The 18832-nt window shown below is 38.0% G+C and overlaps 7 protein-coding genes across 9 annotated transcripts; 6 read left to right on the forward strand and 1 right to left on the reverse strand.

Moving 5' to 3' along the window:
• The first annotated feature begins 4780 nt into the window (after window positions 1–4780).
• On the forward strand, window positions 4781–5651 carry LOC148167876 (23 kDa integral membrane protein-like). The gene is made up of 5 exons (XM_088046120.1): window positions 4781–4856; window positions 4902–5084; window positions 5134–5307; window positions 5346–5543; window positions 5589–5651. Exons 1-5 carry the CDS (start codon window positions 4797–4799, stop codon window positions 5649–5651), a joined length of 678 nt encoding a protein of 225 aa, XP_087902246.1. The 5' UTR covers window positions 4781–4796.
• Window positions 5652–5851: 200 nt separating this feature from the next.
• LOC148167877 (tetraspanin-9-like) lies at window positions 5852–6814 on the forward strand. Its single transcript, XM_088046034.1, has 4 exons — window positions 5852–6005; window positions 6054–6251; window positions 6293–6643; window positions 6685–6814. The coding sequence occupies exons 1-4, from the start codon at window positions 5946–5948 to the stop codon at window positions 6775–6777; spliced, it is 702 nt and encodes a 233-aa protein (XP_087902160.1). The 5' UTR covers window positions 5852–5945; the 3' UTR covers window positions 6778–6814.
• A 278-nt stretch (window positions 6815–7092) lies between these two features.
• On the forward strand, window positions 7093–8135 carry LOC148167878 (23 kDa integral membrane protein-like). The gene is made up of 4 exons (XM_088046035.1): window positions 7093–7206; window positions 7305–7502; window positions 7552–7917; window positions 7968–8135. The coding sequence occupies exons 1-4, from the start codon at window positions 7147–7149 to the stop codon at window positions 8040–8042; spliced, it is 699 nt and encodes a 232-aa protein (XP_087902161.1). The 5' UTR covers window positions 7093–7146; the 3' UTR covers window positions 8043–8135.
• A 408-nt stretch (window positions 8136–8543) lies between these two features.
• LOC148167879 (leukocyte surface antigen CD53-like) lies at window positions 8544–11198 on the forward strand. The gene is made up of 5 exons (XM_088046031.1): window positions 8544–8696; window positions 10221–10415; window positions 10464–10643; window positions 10695–10901; window positions 11022–11198. Exons 1-5 carry the CDS (start codon window positions 8637–8639, stop codon window positions 11094–11096), a joined length of 717 nt encoding a protein of 238 aa, XP_087902157.1. The 5' UTR covers window positions 8544–8636; the 3' UTR covers window positions 11097–11198.
• A 528-nt stretch (window positions 11199–11726) lies between these two features.
• Window positions 11727–14117, forward strand: LOC148167880 (CD63 antigen-like). Its single transcript, XM_088046032.1, has 5 exons — window positions 11727–11942; window positions 13226–13423; window positions 13471–13644; window positions 13690–13899; window positions 13947–14117. The coding sequence occupies exons 1-5, from the start codon at window positions 11883–11885 to the stop codon at window positions 14016–14018; spliced, it is 714 nt and encodes a 237-aa protein (XP_087902158.1). The 5' UTR covers window positions 11727–11882; the 3' UTR covers window positions 14019–14117.
• On the reverse strand, window positions 11994–13187 carry LOC148167881 (23 kDa integral membrane protein-like). 2 transcript variants are annotated; one of them, XM_088046027.1, is made up of 4 exons: window positions 12850–13187; window positions 12613–12810; window positions 12218–12565; window positions 11994–12173 (listed from the first exon to the last, which is right to left on the reverse strand). In XM_088046027.1, exons 1-4 carry the CDS (start codon window positions 13024–13026, stop codon window positions 12093–12095), a joined length of 804 nt encoding a protein of 267 aa, XP_087902153.1. In that variant the 5' UTR covers window positions 13027–13187; the 3' UTR covers window positions 11994–12092. The 2 variants fall into 2 exon arrangements, with proteins under 2 accessions (XP_087902153.1, XP_087902154.1); XM_088046028.1 differs by having other exon boundaries at window positions 12855–12997.
• A 460-nt stretch (window positions 14118–14577) lies between the features above and the next one.
• Window positions 14578–18823, forward strand: LOC148167882 (CD63 antigen-like). 2 transcript variants are annotated; one of them, XM_088046030.1, is made up of 5 exons: window positions 14578–14722; window positions 17317–17505; window positions 17552–17734; window positions 18420–18620; window positions 18669–18823. In XM_088046030.1, exons 1-5 carry the CDS (start codon window positions 14663–14665, stop codon window positions 18741–18743), a joined length of 708 nt encoding a protein of 235 aa, XP_087902156.1. In that variant the 5' UTR covers window positions 14578–14662; the 3' UTR covers window positions 18744–18823. The 2 variants fall into 2 exon arrangements, with proteins under 2 accessions (XP_087902156.1, XP_087902155.1); XM_088046029.1 differs by lacking the exons at window positions 18420–18620; window positions 18669–18823 and adding exons at window positions 17856–18065; window positions 18117–18311.
• Window positions 18824–18832: the final 9 nt, after the last annotated feature.

The following is an 18832-nucleotide window of genomic DNA, read 5'->3' on the forward strand; positions in this document are numbered from 1 at the left end:
TCGTTTAGAAAGTAGGCACTTTTTGCACGTATTTTAGTTCACAAATAAGGTTTTTTCTATTTCGCGTTCATAATGAAGATATTTCGATACGCGTTTGAGCGTATTTCGGTATCGTAATGAACCAATCCCTTGCCAATATTTCCAGGAACATAAATTTTTCTTAGGTTTGCAGCAGACAAACCGTCAACCTGCCGTCAACGTTGACAATTTAGATTTTGGTTTTGATAAACCATGATAAATCGATCAATACACATTATTTCTTGTTGTACTTGGCTTAATAATTCATCAGAGAAAAACTTTGGATGCAAGAGAACCATCATGATCATGATCAACATCTTCGCTCTCTTGGCTCTCTTGCGCTCCGGTAACCTCAAAACGTCACACCTGTCAAACTGACTGAAATTAGATTTGGCAACTTCGATTTTTTTTCCTGAACATTTTGCAAATGCCAACTACCCTAAAATTTCCTAGATTTCGAAATCAAGTTTTTTCGTTTAAAATAAGGCGAAATAGAAAAAATAGCCTATGATACTTGTTCATAATGCATTTTGCCGCACTTACTACTTTATGACACTCCTCGCTGCGCTCGTCGTGTCCTAAAAACGTGCGTGCGGCAAAATGTTCATTATGAAACGCGTTTCATAAGATACTATATTGTACGCTTTTTGCTTGTTATTTTGAGTGTTGTCAAAGCAACTAAAAATAGCTCTAGAACTAAAAAGAAACTATTTTAACCTTTAGAGTTAAAAAGTCACGAGATTTAGTAACATTTTTACAGTGAAATAAAAGTCTCGAAAACAAGCGAAACATTAATTAACATTAATAGTTATTTAATAAACTAGTTTGTTAATGAAGGCGATTAATGATCGACACTGTTTAAAGCACGAACGAGCGAAGCGAGTGAGTGTCTTTAATAGTGGAGATCATTAATCGCCCATTAACAAACGAGTTTATTACAACGTTTTATCGTTGACCACACAATACCTTTATTTGGGTGACAAAATGGGCAAGAGTTTCACGGAAAAATCATTATGATAAAAAAACATAGTTACCATTGAAAAAAATGACATGCGAATTTTATCAACAAGTGTCACCATTTTGAAAAAGTTGTTGCTGAAGTCGTAATTATGGACCTGGAAAATTGTGATAATACCCTACCGGCTGCAGTGGTCCAAAGCGCAAACGATGCATTTTCAAGTTTATTACCGAGTAAAAGTAAATATTCAGAAATAGAAACATAGTTGAAGATAATGCCGTAGTTTTTGTTTTATTTCTGTGTGTATTTCTGGTTGCATATGTCAAAATGTCAAAATTACAAAAAGAGCTGCATAATGAAAAAGAGAGCGTTAATGACACCCATTAACGCATCCTTTTTCAGACAAACTGATTCATTAATATCGACATTAATAAGAGGTCAACGATAAAATCATTTTAGACATCAAAATCATTTGATTGTCATAAAGCGTAAAGCATCCATTATGTACTTTATTACTATTACTGTCACTTTTTTTGATAAAATTGATAGAAATTTACACAACAAATTGACAGTGATGCATAGTCTACTCTAAAATTTTCAAAATGGTAATTAAATATTTTAGTCGTGACTGTATTAAATAGATATTTACATAACAAGTACGGAAAGTGACCAATTTCGCACGAGTGTAAAAGTAGATGCACGAGGCGCCAGCAAGAAAGACATTTTCCGACGAGTCATGTACAGTATTTTTTCTACGACCTTTCATCATCAGGAAGAAACCGATAAGTTTTGACAATAGTTCATATCTTATCTATTCTAAATGTCATTTTTTTACAACCTTATAAAAAAGTGACGTATTCCACATATGTAGAATGTTTTTGTACATCCATTTCCGAAAGTAAAAGTCACTAGTGAGATATGAATATATCCGCACATACCTGTCAAAACTGATTTGTCAAAAACGACCTAACCAATTCATTTTTATCATTATGCTTGTTGTTTTACAGTGAATCGTCTACATATATACGTCTACATTCACGATCTTTTTAGACCGCGGCAAGCCATGGAAATCTAGTAACTTGGTTGGTAGTCAACCTTTGCAAGCTAAAGTTTCCTGAAAATGATTGACATTCGTTCTGTCGATTGGAGTTGTCACCTTTTTTTGGTTATGAATTGTGTCTGAAACCTTTCCTCTGTTGCCAGTTTGGACCGAACATTCAGAACTTGAGAATTTTATCGAATTTTTATCTAAAATTTTGAAATTATTTTTCAACAAATGCAATATTAATCATAATGGAAGATATTAATGCTGGTACATTCCATTGGCAAAAAGTTTACCATTCTCAAGAAGCACTTCTGCCAACTCTTGATTCTAGTCATAAAACCTTAAAAAAGTTTATTTGATCGAATTAGCATTTGACCCAGGGTTTTATGTTATGGAATCTCACAGTAAAAGCAAACTTTGGCAAATTTCGTTAACTAAAAAGTGCAGCAATTTAGAATTTGAATTGTTTTTGTTTACATAAAGTCTTGTGATTGTTCACTTCTCTGTGTTTGGAACTCATAGACTTAATAATTTTGAAAAGTGTTGTTCTCTCGGCAAAAAATTCTAATTGTTGCCGCTTATCAGCCAAAAGTTTTCATCTTTGGTGTCCACAACTTTGGAAACAGTTGCTCGCTGCACCTAAAAATATTTTGAAAACAAACGTCTACGGGACTTTGTACCTTTTAAAGAATATATTTGTAACACCTACGATCATTTGTTCCAGTATTAAATCAGGCCGATCTTTTCGAAACTGCAAGTAGCACTTTTTAAAGGGAAAATTTGTTCGAAAACGAAATCACTTTAGGCATTTTATTCCAATATTTTGAAGATAATGCCTTTAAACTGTTACTTCCACGATTAAAAGGAAACACACGATTTTTCCGGTATCAGAAAAGTGGCAAACTAGCATGCATGAAAGACACATGTCAGATGTGACAGTAAAAAAACTACCTCTGTCAGTCATTGTAGCCAACAAAAAGAAAAAAAAACATGGCCTACTCTGGTCTAAAAAGATCGTGAATGCATTATATTTGAGACAAAAAAGTTACATTTGTATTTGAAAATAACTGTCAATTTTGACAGGTCTGTGCGGATATATTCATATCACACTAGTGACTTTTACTTTCGGAAATGGATGTAAGAAAACATCAACTTTCGTAGTCATTTAAGCGTGTGGAAAATGTCACTTTCATATGGGGTCGTAGGAAAAGCTGTTTTTCCAGCAGAGAATTTTTTGTAGACGGCAAATTTAAAATGCGACTCTGTGATTGGTCGTTCAGCATAGCACACAATGCAGATTTTTTAAATACCTGCAATTTCTGCGGATTGTCAAAGAAGAACTGTCACATATGTCACATTGTCATAAAATTGTAGGAATATTACCGATCGGCTTATTGTTTTTTTTATTTTTAGTGCAAATTAGCAGGTTTGTATTTCATTAGAATTTTGTTTTTTATCATTATATTTTGCAATTGAAGACTTGACATAAATAACAGGCTAAGCGCCAATTAAAAAATTACACTCATATAGTACAGAGTGTCCGGAAAGTGGCGCACCACCTTGAAAGGGGTAATTGGGTGATCCCCTAGAGTACCAAAAAATGTTAAAAAATTCCAGACTCTGTTTTCGCAGGAGGACCAAAAGAAAATTATTAAAATGGCAACATACAACAATAATTTAAATTTCTAGTATTCAAAGCCATAGCAACGTTGCTGTTGTATTGTTGGCGTTAGTCAGGTCGGTTGATGAACGAGTAATAATGGTTTCATGTGAACGATGCCACACTGATCGAGATTGTTGATTCAAAAATTTTGTTAACATTTTTCAGGCATTTCTTACAAGATTTTTTCGATTTTTTTGCGCCATGCCTTTGCGCAAAATGTCCTTTCCTTTAGATAACAAATTCTATTGAACCTAATAATTATTGCTCAGAAATTTTGGCATTAAACTTTTACTCTTCAATCCCTCATATCTCGAAAAATTGAAGACAAGGATTTTTTTTAACATTTTTCCGGTGATCTATGGTATTGTCCGATGATACAGTTTTACGGTGGTGCGCGACTTTCCGGACAGCCTGTATGAGTTAATTAAGCAATTTTTTATACTAGGCGTTGTCATATTAACCTGACGGCAAAAATTATATTATTAGGCTTTAGGTAATGGACTTGCAATAATATGTTTGCCGTCAGGTTAATAGGGCAATGCCTAGTTTGGCGCTTAGCCCGTTATTAATGTCAAGTCTTTAATTACCAAAAAACTTGTCAATTGCTTGTGAAGCCATGTATTAACCAAAATTGACATGTATCCATTAAAGGTATTTAACTTATGCCGTTTAAATCCTGCTGTCTAAAACTGCTCCTTTGTAAATCGGTAAATTCTCTACAGAAAAAATGATTTACAGTATGGTCTAGTCTATTCCTTTACAAAAAAAAGTGACATTTTTAATTCTTATATCATACTGTACTATTTTTAGCGACACTTTGGCAAAAGTAATTTCTGAGTAAGGATTGGTCACAAGTGTTGTTTGCACGTACAATTGAAGCCTATTAAGATAAATTTAATCAGGGAACTAAATATTTAATTACTTTTTGAAGTACCCCTGGAAATACAATCAGGTTATGCGATCGAATTCTTTCTATACACGGATTTTTTGCGCCAATACAAACTCTTCCTTGCACAGATTTCGCCACAAACCCAACCTTGATAGTTTATTCACATGAAGGAACCATAAATCACCACCATTATCACGTTAACGCGATTTCAGTAGCAGCAAAAATGTCTGTCTCCGAAGTCACCAAATACTTCGTTTTCTTAACTCTAAACGTGATCATTGCTGTAAGTCTTTACTATAATCTTCAGTTTTCACGTGATGATTTCTAGTTCTGCGGCGCGATTCTTCTGGCTTTTGGTGCTATCTTAGAAAAAGATGAACACAAAGGTGTTAAAAGTTTCGGCCACTTGTCCATCGGCGGCTTTGGCATCGGAATCGGAGTTCTGGGGCTAGCTCTAGCTTTTTGGGGGATTTGGGCTTTGTTCAAAAGAAAACCGAGCGTCCTCTTATACGTGAGTATGTTAAATTATCCTGATTGATCCCACTTCGTCATTTTTTTAGTACGCGATTTTCTTGATCCTCCTCTTTATCGTTCAAATCGTCCTCGGCGCCATAGCTCTAGGTATGGTGAGCGTCGCTAATAAAGACGACGACGAGTTGGAGAAAGCCGTCGAGAAACTCTTCGTTCGCACGGACGACCTTGCCGTCAAAAGAATCAATCATCTTCAAAGAAACGTAATCAAATTCATGTCAAATAATTAATTTTTTCCCAGTTCCGGTGCTGTGGTGTTACAGGTCCTGATTGGTGGAAAGTCATGTTCAATAAGCAAATACCCATCAGTTGTTGTCCTGAAATGACCGAACATTGCACTGAGCCTTTTGAAAAAGGGTGTGCAAGTGTTTATTCTGCTGCTATTTCGAAAAATGTTGGTGTGATTGGAGGAGTAGCGATTGGGTTTTGTCCGGTTTTGGTAAGAGTTATAAGTGTTAAGTTAATGGTAATTTCGAAGTTTTAGTTGGTTTCGGCGGTTTTGGCGTGGTTCATCAGGCTCGCTATTAAGAGGAGGCAATTTGTATGATGGCGTTGATTTACGAGAATTGTAATTGTACTGTTATCTTTGACAAATATTTACAAGCTTTGATAATGAATCATAGATTGGGAAACCATAAAAGCCAAGAGCTGTTTTGTGCAAAATAAAGTCTTTTATTACTGAAGGGTTTTAATTTGACGACATTTTACTGTGACCCTTCTTGCATATTCATTTAACATAGTCGGGCACAATGCCACCATTCAATCCATACCTCCCTTTTCCATTTTTCCTAATCAAACAAGATAAAGTGATAAACCCGATAATGATTCACACTTTTCCGTTATGATTTGTTACCAGGAATCTCTGCGTTTCGCCCTTTTGTCCTTCAGCGTCATCTTTATGGTAGGCAAGTCAAAAAATCTTTCAACTAGTGATTACAAGTTTTTCCAGCTGACAGGTGCAGCGCTTGTGACCATCGGCAGCATTTACCACCTTTCCTTTACTGATTTGTACCCAGCGCTTCCTGAATCTTACCAGCACCTCCAAGTCATCCCAAAACTCACCATCGCTGCTGGAGCCCTCAACTTCCTCTTCAGCTTCGTTGGTTGTGTCGGTGCTTTTATCAACCATCGTCTTCTTTTACTCACTGTAAGTATATGAAGGTTGAACTATGAAATATTGTTCTTCAGTACGCCATCATCCTCAGCGCCATCTGCACCTTCCAATTCTCCACCGTCATTTTCATCACAGTTCAAGACTACAATGACATTTCTGGTAATCTTAACACCTCGCTATCGACAGTTTTCAAAAGTGAGTCCAAAGATTTTATTCTTCTTCTTCAAAGTGATTTGAAATGTTGTGGAACTGATGGACCGAGTTTCTGGGGAGGGGATGTAAATATGCCCGTTCCAATGTCGTGCTGTGCAGACGACGCCTGTAGTCAGATCTACCAAAAGGGGTGTCACGAAGGAGTTGTTGACTTTTTAGTAGAAGCAATGAGAGTCATTGGGGTGTCTCTGCTTGTAGTTGACATAGCTCAGGTGAGATTCTAAGTGGTGAGAGTGTCATAATGGGGGTGTAGGTTGCAGGAGCGGTTCTAGCGGTGCTGCTGGCTATGGGGGTGACGAAGAGAAACCAATGGATATATAGAGAAGCCGATTTTGAGGACGACTAAATTTGGTTGAATTTAATGATAATAAACGTTTTTTCTGAAAAAATTGAGAGTTTATTGATAAGCTTCATTAGAAAAAGTGACTCATTTTTATTGGAACAGAGACAAAAGGCGATCGAGCTAAAAGCCAAAGCTTGATAATTCAATATAAGTTGGTAGCTCTGTCTGCCATTGCACACGGAAGTTAAAATCAACGCCTCTCCTTGTTAAAATTTCCCAATAAATCATTTGAATTTATGGTTCGTCATAACGAAATTTGAGGAAACTCCGCCCGTTTGTTACGTTCCATTCTGAGTATACACTGATAAGCTGATAACCTGATAACTAAAACCACAGTTGTTCTTTCCAATCTAAGCTTTCCATACCCTCACCATGTGTCTCGTCCAGGAATGCGTAAAGTTCGTAGTTTTCGGCTTCAATTTAATCTTCTTGGTAAGAAACTGGTTTTACTATCTACTATTTACTATATTTATTAATTATTTACCTCCGTAATTTTTTATCTTATCATGTGTTAACGCCATATTTTCCAGCTCGTTGGAGGCGCCCTAATTACTGTAGGTGCCATCCACTTGGCTAAATTCAATGAGGCCGTTGAAGCAATTCCCGATGAGTATTCCGCTGTACATTTCATTCCGATTTTGACTATCGTGATTGGTTCTGTTATCTTCCTGATTTCCTTCTTTGGATGTTGCGGCGCTGTACGCAACAGCGCGTGTCTATTGACAACGGTAAGATTAGCAAAACGACGCGACGATACGAACTGATAATGTTTTTTAGTATGCTGTCATTCTTTTGGTCATTTTTGTCTTGCAAATTGCACTGGGGGTGTACGCGTTCGTGACTATCAAAAACGAAAAAGATTTTAGCAAGAACGTCGATCAGGCCATCGACGAACTCTTCAGGAAGAGCGACAATGCTAGCGTAGAAGCGATTGATTTTATTCAGTCTGAGTTAAAATGCTGTGGTACTAGTGGACCGATATTTTGGAAAGAAGTAGGGAAAACAATACCGAAATCTTGTTACAAAAATGAAGATGATACAAAAAAACCGTACAATGACGGGTGCCAGACCAACTTTTACAGTTTCTTAAAAGATGCCTCCCGAATTATTGGAATTGTGGTGTTAGCCTTGGCAGCTACTGAGGTAAGGAAGTTGTGGGAAATTCAATGAGGAATAAAAATGTTTGGTTTTAGGTCGTCGGGGCAATCTTTTCCTTGTGCTTGTCCAATTCTATAAGAAATGAACAGCGGAGAGGAGGCTACTATTAAATGAAGAAACTTTTCACTTTTGTATTAACTAAATCAGATGTTAGATGTTCGATGTGTTGTGATCACTTTCTGTAATAAAATTTTCAAGGAAAATGATCAGTCCTTGACAAACTAAAACAAGAACTGTGATGGATTACACCTAATCACGTAAATTAAGCGAGGAAATCGTTCCGGAAACTCATTTAGCCCGGAAAAGCTGCAAATGTCACGAACGTATCGACCAAAACTTGTAATGTTGGTTGCATTATGCAGGCGCTCGGTTTTTATGAAATTTCAGGGGTACCAACCCACTGCGAAAGCAACAGAGCGCCCCGTGCGTAATACCCCATTTCCTTTGATTTCCTTCACCATAAATATCCGTCTTCCGGTGACGCAACCGTACATCGATCCATCACCATTCAGGCCATGTCCACAAGCTTCACCTTTTATGTGAAGATTCGTGAAGCATTTCCTCCACTTCCTCGGAGAGGAAGCACGACTCCGTTTCCTAGCAACTCGCGCGGCATACACAAAACCTTCAGGTCATTTCATTCGGCTGTTGATGGTGTCACAGACTGGTAGGTTGTGCAGTGACAGTGTTTTATTTTCGTAGACATGGGTTGTTCCACTACAGTCGTCAAATATTTGGTGTTTTTCTTCAATCTAGTGTTCGCTGTAAGTAGAATCTTCATTACTCGTTCAATTGTTTGTAAAAGGTACGTAAATCATTTGAGTAAATATTGACGAAGTTGTGTTATTTCTGTCGAGATGATGAAATTCATACAATGCTGTCGGGGTTATTGAAGGTGGACAATGGCGTGACGAAACGTGGGGTTGGATGCTATTTTTATGAATTATTCAGTGTGACGGTGTTGTTCAACTCGTGCGTGACTTAGGGATGACAAAACGGCCGAACTCACCGAGTTTTTATGTGCACATACAACGCTAATTAAAATAATTGGGGCTAATTTTAGAGTCTTGTACACGTTGCGCGGTTATTTTCATACACAAAAATTCACACTGGATGATGATGACAAGAACATTAATAATAGACGAGGAACAACTTCAATATTGAATTTATATCAGACTAATGCGAGTGCGCAAAATTACTTCGATTAGAAAACTCTGATTCGTATTGATACTTCTATGTCTGATACTAAACGCTAATATTGATGAAATTCGACACAAATACTAAAAATAACGCCTGAACATCCTCCTGCCAGCTATCAATACCTAATTTGTGGCTTTTAATAAACTGTATTGATGTTTTTTGGTTTAATATCGATCCATCTTAAGTCACCCCGAAATCCTGAAAAGTTGAGACTTTTAAACCCCTAAAATCTGGTCCCAATAAATCAAACAATGAAAAATCATGTGAAAAAAAGTGTAACAAAACTATTTTTCCTCGTGTCACACGAATAATTACAATTATCAACGCCATGAATACTAATGCACATGCAGTATACTACGCCAACTCCAAACCAAACAAATTCGAACAAAAGCCGTTCGTTTTCGTCCCTTTTATCACATATCTACTCACCTTGACCACTTGCAATAAAATTTTAAACATATCAAAAACGCTATAACTGATTATTATCCACAAACTCGCGCCGTATTGAACCAATCACAACTCAACAAAGCCGTTTGCTATAATTTTTTGTAGATTGCGATAAGATGGTTGTTGGAAATTCGTGTCGTCGAACTTACATGCAACTTTTCCTAATGATTTTTTTCAACAATCTCGCACACCTGTTTTAATAAAGCATTACGTGGTTGAGGTAAATAAGGTACAATGCCCATGAGGTTAATGATTAATAAGAGAAGGAACGACGGTCGATATTATCATTATCGAACGTCGTATGATACAATAAAGGATGGAAATAAACCGTTTTATTAATAATTTACGGCCGTGGCGTATTGATCGCGGTTTGTGTATATCGAAATGAAAAAGGCGCCAAAATCCGAGAAAAACGCGAATCAAATTGCCGTGACCTACAAAACGTATGTCGTTAATTAACTGTTACTGATATAAAACGATTTCTCAATATTCTTCAGTCTATTTTCACTAGGGCTCCCTTCATTTCGAATCTTGTCACCGGAAATGAAGCGACAGCGAAAATCACTAAGCCATTTTCTTTAATTAAGAGAAAGCGCCTTAAAATGGCGTCGATTGACCCAATTAAATCGATCGATTTTCAGATCGCCGGCGCCGGTCTTCTAGCCTTGGGAATTCTTCTAAAACTGCGAAACAATGACATCCAGAATTTCATCCCTGACAAATACCATCTGGGTCTGCCGCCCATCATCCTCATCATCATCGGGTCTGTTATCTTCATCACGGCGTTCTTTGGCTGCTGTGGGGCCATCAGGGAAAGTACCTGCATGCTGACAACGGTACCTCCGTCAATTCAGTTGAATTTGTATTGATTTTTGGTGTTTCAGTTCGCCATCATTCTTCTTACTCTTCTCATCGTGCAGATTGCAATCGGAGCTTACGCGTTCCTTCAAGTTGGCGACAGTGTTGATCTCAAGTCGTCGGTGACGCAAGTGGTGGATAAGTCATTCCATCAGTACAACAGTTCGAAGAGTGTCCAAGAAGAATTTGATTTTCTTCAGAATTTCGTAGGCGCGAATACCGTGGTTTAAAATTTTCCTTGATCAAATTGTTTTCAGTTACACTGCTGCGGCGTCAAGGGTGTGAATGACTGGGGGTGGGAAGGCGGCAAACTTCCCCCTGCCTGCTGCGGCAACAACAATAAGAACTGTACAATCGGTTCCAGTAACGCCTTCAAAGACGGCTGCGGCGAAAAGACATACCAGTGGTTCAAAAATGGTTTGGACCTTTTAGGGATTTTAGCCGTGGCTATCGCATCAATCGAGGTAATAACGGGGGCGGCGCAATCACGTGTTTGGCACTTCCGAGTTATGTAAATTCGGTAACAGGTGGTTGCGTCGTGGAAGAAAAAGCGCGTTTGGAATTTACATTTTTTTTTATTTTAGATTATCGGTGCCATTTTCGCCTTGTGCCTTTCGAGCTCCATCAAAAATCAACTGCGTCGTGAAGCCTACGCTTAAAAACAATAATAATAGTAAAATAAATGTTCATGTTTGTTCGTTCACCCTCTAGATTTATGCAAGAAAAGTATTATGTAAATACGTTGTTCCCTTTAAATGATATAAACCTCAATGTACAAATTCTCAACACAAGCACCGCTCCCTGCTGTTTCGGGGGCGGCGTTCTTATTACACAAGTGCATTTCACCTTAACGTTACTGTGTCAAATTGAATGTGATAATATTTTTTGTGTATTTTCCGATTTTTTGGGTCTGATTTTGTACGTTCGACTGATAGTAGAAACTAGATGTTATGTTACCAAAGAGATAATAAAAGCGACATTCTAAAATCTTTACTTGGATAACACACGACAGATGTCACACAACACTGTTGGTATTACTTTTGTATTATTTGTATCTGAATAAATTTCTATATGTGTACTCGGCTTTTGAATTGCCAACTGTCAAAAACTGCAGTGCTACCAACGCCTACAACATAAACTGAAAGTAAAAAGTGCATTCCAATCTATTTTTACATCTCTGTTTATTTCATCATCAAATTCCCCTGAAAAATAGCTCTCCCAACCTTGACATTCTCTTTCAGCTCTCTTCACCCTGCTAATAACACCATAAACTCTAATTTATTGTGTAAACTCTCCGTTTTTCCCCACTTCCTCCACTCCGCCACTGAAAACTGTGTCGTTCCTGTCCGCTTCCCGTTTATTCAGTCTTGGCGGCGCCTTGCGTCGATCCAAAACATCCAACGATTTAAAAATAAAATGTTTCGGGATCGTGTTGTTCCTTAAAAATGAGTTGCGGCGAGTTGTTCCTCAAAGGTGCTAGCAGCACATTTACTGGATATTTTTTGGTAAGGAAACTAGAGTAGTTTGAAGGGCTATAAAATGACGTAAGAGATCGATAATGTAACAAAACGATCCTTTATTAACAGTGAAAAATCATAATGTGTCTATAATATTCAAATTTGGCGCCGAGAAAACGTGGCGCGATTTTTAAAAACTTATCTGTTGTACTTTCCGTACACCCTGTCATAATTTCTGATGCTGTTGACCAAACTTTGGGAAAACGTAGCTCCAATGACCTACAACCTTAGATTACCACGAATCACTTTGTATTTTTATATACCTGGAGAGGTGCCAGAGCCAGGATCACGGTACCACTGAACCTTATCGTCCACGATAAGAACTGAAAGAACGCAATTTGGCACCCTTGTTGGTACAATTTTTTATCATCGTGGAAGCAACTCTTTGGTAGTGGTTGGTTCTTCCAAAAAGTTGGTCCAGAAGTACCACAACACTCGAATTTTGACTGCATGAAGTTTATAACGTCCATGTTATCACTGTAGTCTTTAAAAACAGTTTCCACTGTGTTGTTGACAGTCACTGCGAAATCGTTGTGATTGGTCACTGCCCAAAACGTGCTTATACTAAGAATGATGTGAAGAAGAAAGATGATGATCAGGAATACGGTGTACTGGAAAGAAATTAGATAAAACGCGAAGAAAAGTGGTGTGGTTTTACTGTGTTTAGAAGAAATAAGTTCCATTTGACGACGCCGATGGTTCCGAAAATTGACACTAAAATTACAATGGAACCCAGAACTAATAGAATGGTCGGAGTGGCGGATAAGTAATGGTACGATGGTGGAATGACTTTGTTAAGATCGTTCATGTTGGTTTTTGATATTGCGCCAATAACTATCATTCCGATGCCTACAAGCTGAGAAACTTTGTTAGAACCTTTGAGATTGATTGGTACTTTACCAGGAAAATGATGTTGAAGATTAGAACAGTAATGTTCCTGAATTTTCCACAGAACCCCATTTTTAAGAATGTTCAAAACTAGGCCACTGCAAGTAATTAAATGAAACGTGGTGATGTAACTGATAAATGATAAACTGATAAAAGTAGCACTTATATACACATTAGGAGTCATCTTATTTGCTTATCAAAAAGGAGCCACAATAATTAGTCGGCTTTGATTTTTTCGAGTTGGCAGCTCTGGCTTCCCAATTATCAACATCCATCCAAAAATAGCGTAATTTTTTACGTCAGTAAACATAATTAATCCACTTAAAATAATTCATATGAGAACCGCCCAACGGATGTCTAAATAAAACTCGCATTTCATGCAGATCGTCAGTATCGCCTTCATTTTTTATGGCCTCACCAGCGCCTTCATCCTCCTCAAAACCAACAGCGTAGAAACTCTCGACCAGGAACTCGTGGCTGTCCCCTCACTCTGCCTGATCTTCATTGGAGTCATACTCTTCCTCGTCATCATCCTTGGATGCTGTGCAGTGTGTCGGGAAATCCCCTGCTGTCTAGAAACGGTAAGCTCCTCCTTCCGCCGCCATTTTCCTAACTTAACTTTTCACAGTACTCGATCTTCCTCAGTCTACTCGCCGCGGCTCAGATCGGCCTAGGGATTTTCGCTTTAATCAGTTTCAGTGTCAACAACGAGGACTTCCAAATTAAAATTTACGACGATGTGTACGACTCATTTTCAATGTACGAAGAAGCACCCAAGCAAATGGATACCATTCAAGAATGGGTATGTACCCATGAGATTTGAATTTTGCGCCAATTAACGTTTCAGATGACGTGCTGTGGGTTCAGTGAGGCGGGTGCCGCTGATTGGTTGAAAAATGGTACCATTCCGCTGTCGTGTTGTGAGAGCGGAACTCAAAATTGTACAATGGCGTCCGGAAATGTGTATTCCGAGGGATGCGCGTTGAAAGTGTACAGTTATATCGTTGGAACAAACTATATAATCGGACTGTCTTTGATTGTGACAGCTGTCACTGAGGTAACCAATGAGCTTGAGTTGTTTTGGCGCTAAATTTGAAGTTGCAGTTGATTGGAGCTGTGATGGGAATCGGATTGTCTTGTGCCTTTTGGAGGAATAGCAGGATTATGTGGATTTGAAGATTAAATACGCTTTAAAATATGTAGTAATAAAGTTAGAGTATAGAAAATAATAAATGTCCGTTTTTATACTGGTGAAAAATAGATACACTTCACCTCCTTGTTGTTTAAATGAGTATTTCAGTGGCAACAGGTGAGTATTGTTGGTTGCCTACATTAAACCCCATTGGCGCTTAACTTTCTAGAAATATTTGTTTACAAGTGCTTGTCTTGTAATTCCAACACTAATCACATCATCTCTATGACAACAATGCGTACTGGAATAAAGTAGACTATGACTCACAAGTCATAGACAATGTTTTGTTCTTCATCGACATATTTACATTGATGATCAAATATTATCGCGCGGCTTATGACTAATAACAGTGGCAAATCCACGCCACCGATTCCAGTAAAAATCTCGGAAAAGTCCGCAATTTTTGGCGCGTGATTGTACTCTCCCCTCTCTTCACTGTTAATTTAACACACTCTTCCCTCTTCCACAAGTGCTCGCCGTCGCTGAAAGTAACAAAACCAGTTTTACAACTAATAACACGCAGTCACTGGTTCGTCGCAGTTGGCCAAGCGCGATTCTTCGTTATCTAGGTTACGCGTTATAAAAATACTCTTTTGTTTTGGTGCAAAGGACCGCTGTGGGTGTCAAGATGGGCTGTGCAACTGGACTCGTCAAGTATTTCGTCTTTCTCGCCAATCTTATCTTCGCGGTAAGTGCGTGATGGTGTTTTGTTTCAACTTTTTGTGGATTACACAAGAACTAGTTGGCGTTGATGTCACAGGGAGGCGCCGTCATGACATCATTGGGAAGTCAGGGGTCACTAGATGCAGATACTCTGAAACTATTGCGCTTAATGATAAGAGATCAAGTTGGCAAGTCGAAAGCGGTTCTTGTTTTTTCCATTTGGTTTTGTGTGGAGTTGGCTGCGAGCAATGGCTTCTTGATACCAATAAGATGATAAAATTGTCTGACCTTAAGGGGACTTACGTGGGTTCGGTTACAGGAGCTTGCGTGAATTGGGACATTTTCTCATTTTTGCTGGAAAAGTGTTGTCAACTTACAGCCTTGGGATATTAGTAATAGTCTATTTTTTAAGCGTAAATAAAATGAGTAATGTTTTTCCATGCATCGTAAATAAGAGGAAAAAGGAGTGCCAACTTAATAAACAATGACATCGGGATCAAAGTTTCTATCTTTCCGGCAGATGTTTTTGTTTTTTACTCAGATTTCAAGTCTTATTGTAACAGAAGAATAAAAGCGTCTCTAATCATTCTAATCACTTCAGGCAACCTAGAAACAGGTGCATGGCCTTCCACAACCGAAAAGATTGCGAATGTTTCTAGTAGGCAGATTATAGATTACAGGTAGTTACTTACCACTGACCTTGACTTTTTTCGTGTCTATAAGCCAATTTTCGCCTCTTGCAAAACTAATAATCTGACTTTCACTCATTTAAACATTAATAACGACACTTTCATTTATTTCAAACACCACTATTAAATGTCAAATTTGGCGTCTTTTCTTGCCAAAGGTGCCAATAGTGCCAAACAAGCGGAACGAAATTTACTGAAAGGAAGCAGGGGGGCAACCGTTAATCGTCAAATTGTCGGTAAAGCAGGTAGCTGTAAAATTCAAAGATTAACGGTATGCTTAAAAAAATTAATAAATTCTGTTAGTGGTAAGGGTTTTTGAGGTTTTTAAGTAGCGTAACGCCAGGGTTGCCAACTAACAAGGTTTTCTAGGTAGTATGTTCAAAACTCAAGAACAATGTCAAAATTTGCATTAATAAAACTATTGTTTATTATTACTTGTACATTATTTAGAGTCCTTGGTGGTATTCTTACTATAATTACGATGTGTCAATACTTCGGCCTGAAAGTGTACAACATTACTTTTATTAATATCCAAAATTGGTACCTACATATTTAAAAATGATTAAAGTCATCAATATTGAGAGTGAAATTATTTATAATCATAGTTATCAGCTCAATAAAGCGGAAAATCAAGGTGAATACATCAATGTGTTACGGTGACACGAAATTGGGAATTAATAACTTATCGAATTTGTTTGTTGAATACCGTGAAAAAAAATGTGTCAATGTGTCTAAGACATACTTTGTGTTATTTCTGAGTAAACAAGGTTCAAATGTGTACAGTTGATTCTGGGTTGTATGAATTAAGCGCGTCCTACGTCTTTCGCCTACTGAGAATTGAAGTTTCTCTACTGCACTTGAAATTAAACTAGAACCAATATTGCCAACTGAATCATTTTATGGCTACTGTGAGTCTGCGTCATTAAAAGTTCAAAATTCAAGGGGTTTCCCCATTGCCAACTGTATAAACAGTAACAAGTTTATGTTTATGTTTGCTAATCATTGTAGCCAACTAAAAAATATAGGAAAAATTTAAGATTATCTAATACCGGATACTCACATTTGAAACCATTCGCAGGCTACCGATAATCATTTTATAAAAGAAACAACACGATAATTGTATTATATTCCGCCATTACAAGCAACGTGGGATTACAACACCGAATGACGTGTTTTTACGTTCCTTAAATTAAAAGAACAATCAAGTTTTATGAGTTCTTCTCTAAACGCCACTGTAATAAAACGCGTGAAAACGCATTAAATCAACAGTCTATTGTATTACTACATGAGCTATCGATAACAATTAAGGTGCAAAACATGCCCCAATTATCGGTCCGCCATTTTGTCAATCTTCTTGCACAACCCGAAATTCCAGCTGTCCCAGTTGTAAATTCCACACCCAGTTGTTCGTCCCCGTTGTTTTTAATAAATTACGCAATCCCAGGGGTACCATTTGCATAATCATCGCATTTATTTCATGTTAGCAACCGTCTTCAATCATTTCACGTCAAGGCTATTGTATTTCATGGGCTGCAATCAACAGTTTCCGGATCAGGTTTTACAAACAGGGTTACCAATATTTACAGCGTGAATCAGTGTCACGTCACGGTTGCATTTCTGTGGCAAAGGTTGGCATTAGTCATTTAGCCTTAATTGACCAATTGATGGGGCTGAGGGTTTTAATTGTGGTTTGGCAAGGGTGCCATGACCTCGAGCTGCACTCCTCGGAGGTCGAAGTATCTTGAATCTAAATATTGACAGTCTATTTCTACTGCAAACACTTTAAAAATACACAATTAGGGCAAAAAATCAGTTCTACCAACAATGTAGTCACGCCTATAAATATCTGTTAGTAGACGCAACACGTACATGGAAACCTTTGACATTCTCGCATAATGTGACCTTGATACATGATTCTTATTTTTTATAGTTGGCGGGATTGGCACTCATCATCATCGGGGTGCTTTACAAATTTAACTACAGTGAAGCCACCGATGCTCTTCCGTCGAATTTCGGGGTTGCACCAATCCTCTCCATCATCATCGGAGCCGTAGTTTTCGTCACAGCCTTCCTGGGATGTTGTGGAGCCGTAAAAGAAAGCACCTGCATGTTGACAACTGTAAGTACCAAAACACACTAAATTTCACCTAATTTGAAATTTCCAGTACGCCATCATTCTCCTGGTGATTTTCATCATCCAAGTCGCTATTGGTGTCTACGTTTTCATTAAAATCAACCAGGACGAAGGAGATTTCCGCAGGATGGTTCGCGAAGGTCTTGAAAAGACCTTCGATGGTTATTATACCAATAATGAGAAGAGGGAAACCGTCGATGCCATGCAAAGCTGGGTAAGTTGCAGGGGTGCCAACTAATTGTCTATATTCACTAACTCTGGTTACTTTTGGTCTTGATTTTTCATATCCTGTCGCTTCTTTTTTACATTCTCTGTCTGAAAAAGACTTTTTATAGTTGCATTGCTGCGGTCTTGATAAATACAGCACAATGACTGCTCAAAATGGAGATTTACCTCGCAGTTGCTGTCGGGAAGGAATTGAGGTGTGCAGGAGCACCAGTTACAATTCGTTTTACGATAAACCATGCATTGACGCCGTTAGGGACTTTTTGCATAAAAGCTCGCACGTAATCGGAGGTGTTGCTATTGGCATCGCCGTCATCGAGGTACCAAAATTCCGCAATTTTTCTTTTTTTTTGTTATTTTTGTGTTTTTAGATTCTCGGTGCCGTTTTCGGCTTGTGTCTCTCTAGTTCGATAAGGAACCACTACAGAAGAAACATTTACACATAATTTAAACCCAACTTTGTTTGTTTACTTCAAATTTTAATTTTAGTTGTTTTTATATGTAGATTTAACCATTCCATTTGTTACACAGCGTTTTTAAGTACAATAAAGTAGTATTAACAGTAATTTTATCGCTTTCATGGCTGCCCTGTACCGTGTGCTCAGTCGTACCAACAGGATATGAAAAATTAGAGCAATCAGAGCACGCGTTGTATGTCTAATCGTGATTTTTAGCTCCACTGCTGTGGTCTTGATGGTCCTGATGGTTACCACAACGACACTAAACCAGACTCATGTTGTCCCGATAATATCCGTCCGTGTTTCAAAAACGAACCGAAAATTTATCATATCGGTTGCTCTGATGCCCTCCGAGAGTTCTTGTACGACAGTGGAAAAGTCGTTGGAGGCGTCGCGTTGGGAGTCGCTGTGATTGAGGTACTGCCAACCGCCGAAATTCCCCCAAATGTAAAAACTCTGTTGCAGATCATCGGTGCGTTCTTTGGCTTTTGTCTCTCTTGTTCCATCAACAATCAGTACCGAAGAAGTCTCTATGCTTGAAATGGTTATTTATTGTGTTTAGCACGCTTTATTTTTATAATGTCTGCTGTATGTTGTTAATAAAAAACGTAACTTTTGAAGTAATTTTA

The sequence above is a fragment of the Gnatocerus cornutus genome, chromosome 9 (genome assembly GCF_029298725.1).
Source record: "Gnatocerus cornutus isolate USDA-ARS CGAHR chromosome 9, icGnaCorn1.1, whole genome shotgun sequence".
Lineage (NCBI taxonomy): Eukaryota > Metazoa > Arthropoda > Insecta > Coleoptera > Tenebrionidae > Gnatocerus > Gnatocerus cornutus.

Coding starts and splice junctions, on each gene's coding strand:
- LOC148167879 (XM_088046031.1), top strand. CDS start 8,637: ATGGGTTGTTCCACTACAGTCGTCAAATATTTGGTGTTTTTCTTCAAT. Junction 8,697..10,220: donor TCTTCAATCTAGTGTTCGCT/GTAAGTAGAATC, acceptor ATCGATTTTCAG/ATCGCCGGCGCCGGTCTTCT. Junction 10,644..10,694: donor TTGATTTTCTTCAGAATTTC/GTAGGCGCGAAT, acceptor AATTGTTTTCAG/TTACACTGCTGCGGCGTCAA.
- LOC148167877 (XM_088046034.1), top strand. CDS start 5,946: ATGATTTGTTACCAGGAATCTCTGCGTTTCGCCCTTTTGTCCTTCAGC. Junction 6,006..6,053: donor CCTTCAGCGTCATCTTTATG/GTAGGCAAGTCA, acceptor AAGTTTTTCCAG/CTGACAGGTGCAGCGCTTGT. Junction 6,644..6,684: donor TTGTAGTTGACATAGCTCAG/GTGAGATTCTAA, acceptor ATGGGGGTGTAG/GTTGCAGGAGCGGTTCTAGC.
- LOC148167882 (XM_088046029.1), top strand. CDS start 14,663: ATGGGCTGTGCAACTGGACTCGTCAAGTATTTCGTCTTTCTCGCCAAT. Junction 17,506..17,551: donor GCACCTGCATGTTGACAACT/GTAAGTACCAAA, acceptor TGAAATTTCCAG/TACGCCATCATTCTCCTGGT. Junction 18,066..18,116: donor TTGGCATCGCCGTCATCGAG/GTACCAAAATTC, acceptor TTGTGTTTTTAG/ATTCTCGGTGCCGTTTTCGG.
- LOC148167881 (XM_088046027.1), bottom strand. CDS start 13,026: ATGACTCCTAATGTGTATATAAGTGCTACTTTTATCAGTTTATCATTT. Junction 12,811..12,849: donor AACATCATTTTCCTGGTAAA/GTACCAATCAAT, acceptor AAAGTTTCTCAG/CTTGTAGGCATCGGAATGAT. Junction 12,566..12,612: donor ACTTATTTCTTCTAAACACA/GTAAAACCACAC, acceptor ATTTCTTTCCAG/TACACCGTATTCCTGATCAT.
- LOC148167880 (XM_088046032.1), top strand. CDS start 11,883: ATGAGTTGCGGCGAGTTGTTCCTCAAAGGTGCTAGCAGCACATTTACT. Junction 11,943..13,225: donor CATTTACTGGATATTTTTTG/GTAAGGAAACTA, acceptor CATTTCATGCAG/ATCGTCAGTATCGCCTTCAT. Junction 13,645..13,689: donor TGGATACCATTCAAGAATGG/GTATGTACCCAT, acceptor TTAACGTTTCAG/ATGACGTGCTGTGGGTTCAG.
- LOC148167876 (XM_088046120.1), top strand. CDS start 4,797: ATGTCTGTCTCCGAAGTCACCAAATACTTCGTTTTCTTAACTCTAAAC. Junction 4,857..4,901: donor CTCTAAACGTGATCATTGCT/GTAAGTCTTTAC, acceptor GATGATTTCTAG/TTCTGCGGCGCGATTCTTCT. Junction 5,085..5,133: donor AACCGAGCGTCCTCTTATAC/GTGAGTATGTTA, acceptor TCATTTTTTTAG/TACGCGATTTTCTTGATCCT.
- LOC148167878 (XM_088046035.1), top strand. CDS start 7,147: ATGTGTCTCGTCCAGGAATGCGTAAAGTTCGTAGTTTTCGGCTTCAAT. Junction 7,207..7,304: donor GCTTCAATTTAATCTTCTTG/GTAAGAAACTGG, acceptor CATATTTTCCAG/CTCGTTGGAGGCGCCCTAAT. Junction 7,918..7,967: donor TAGCCTTGGCAGCTACTGAG/GTAAGGAAGTTG, acceptor GTTTGGTTTTAG/GTCGTCGGGGCAATCTTTTC.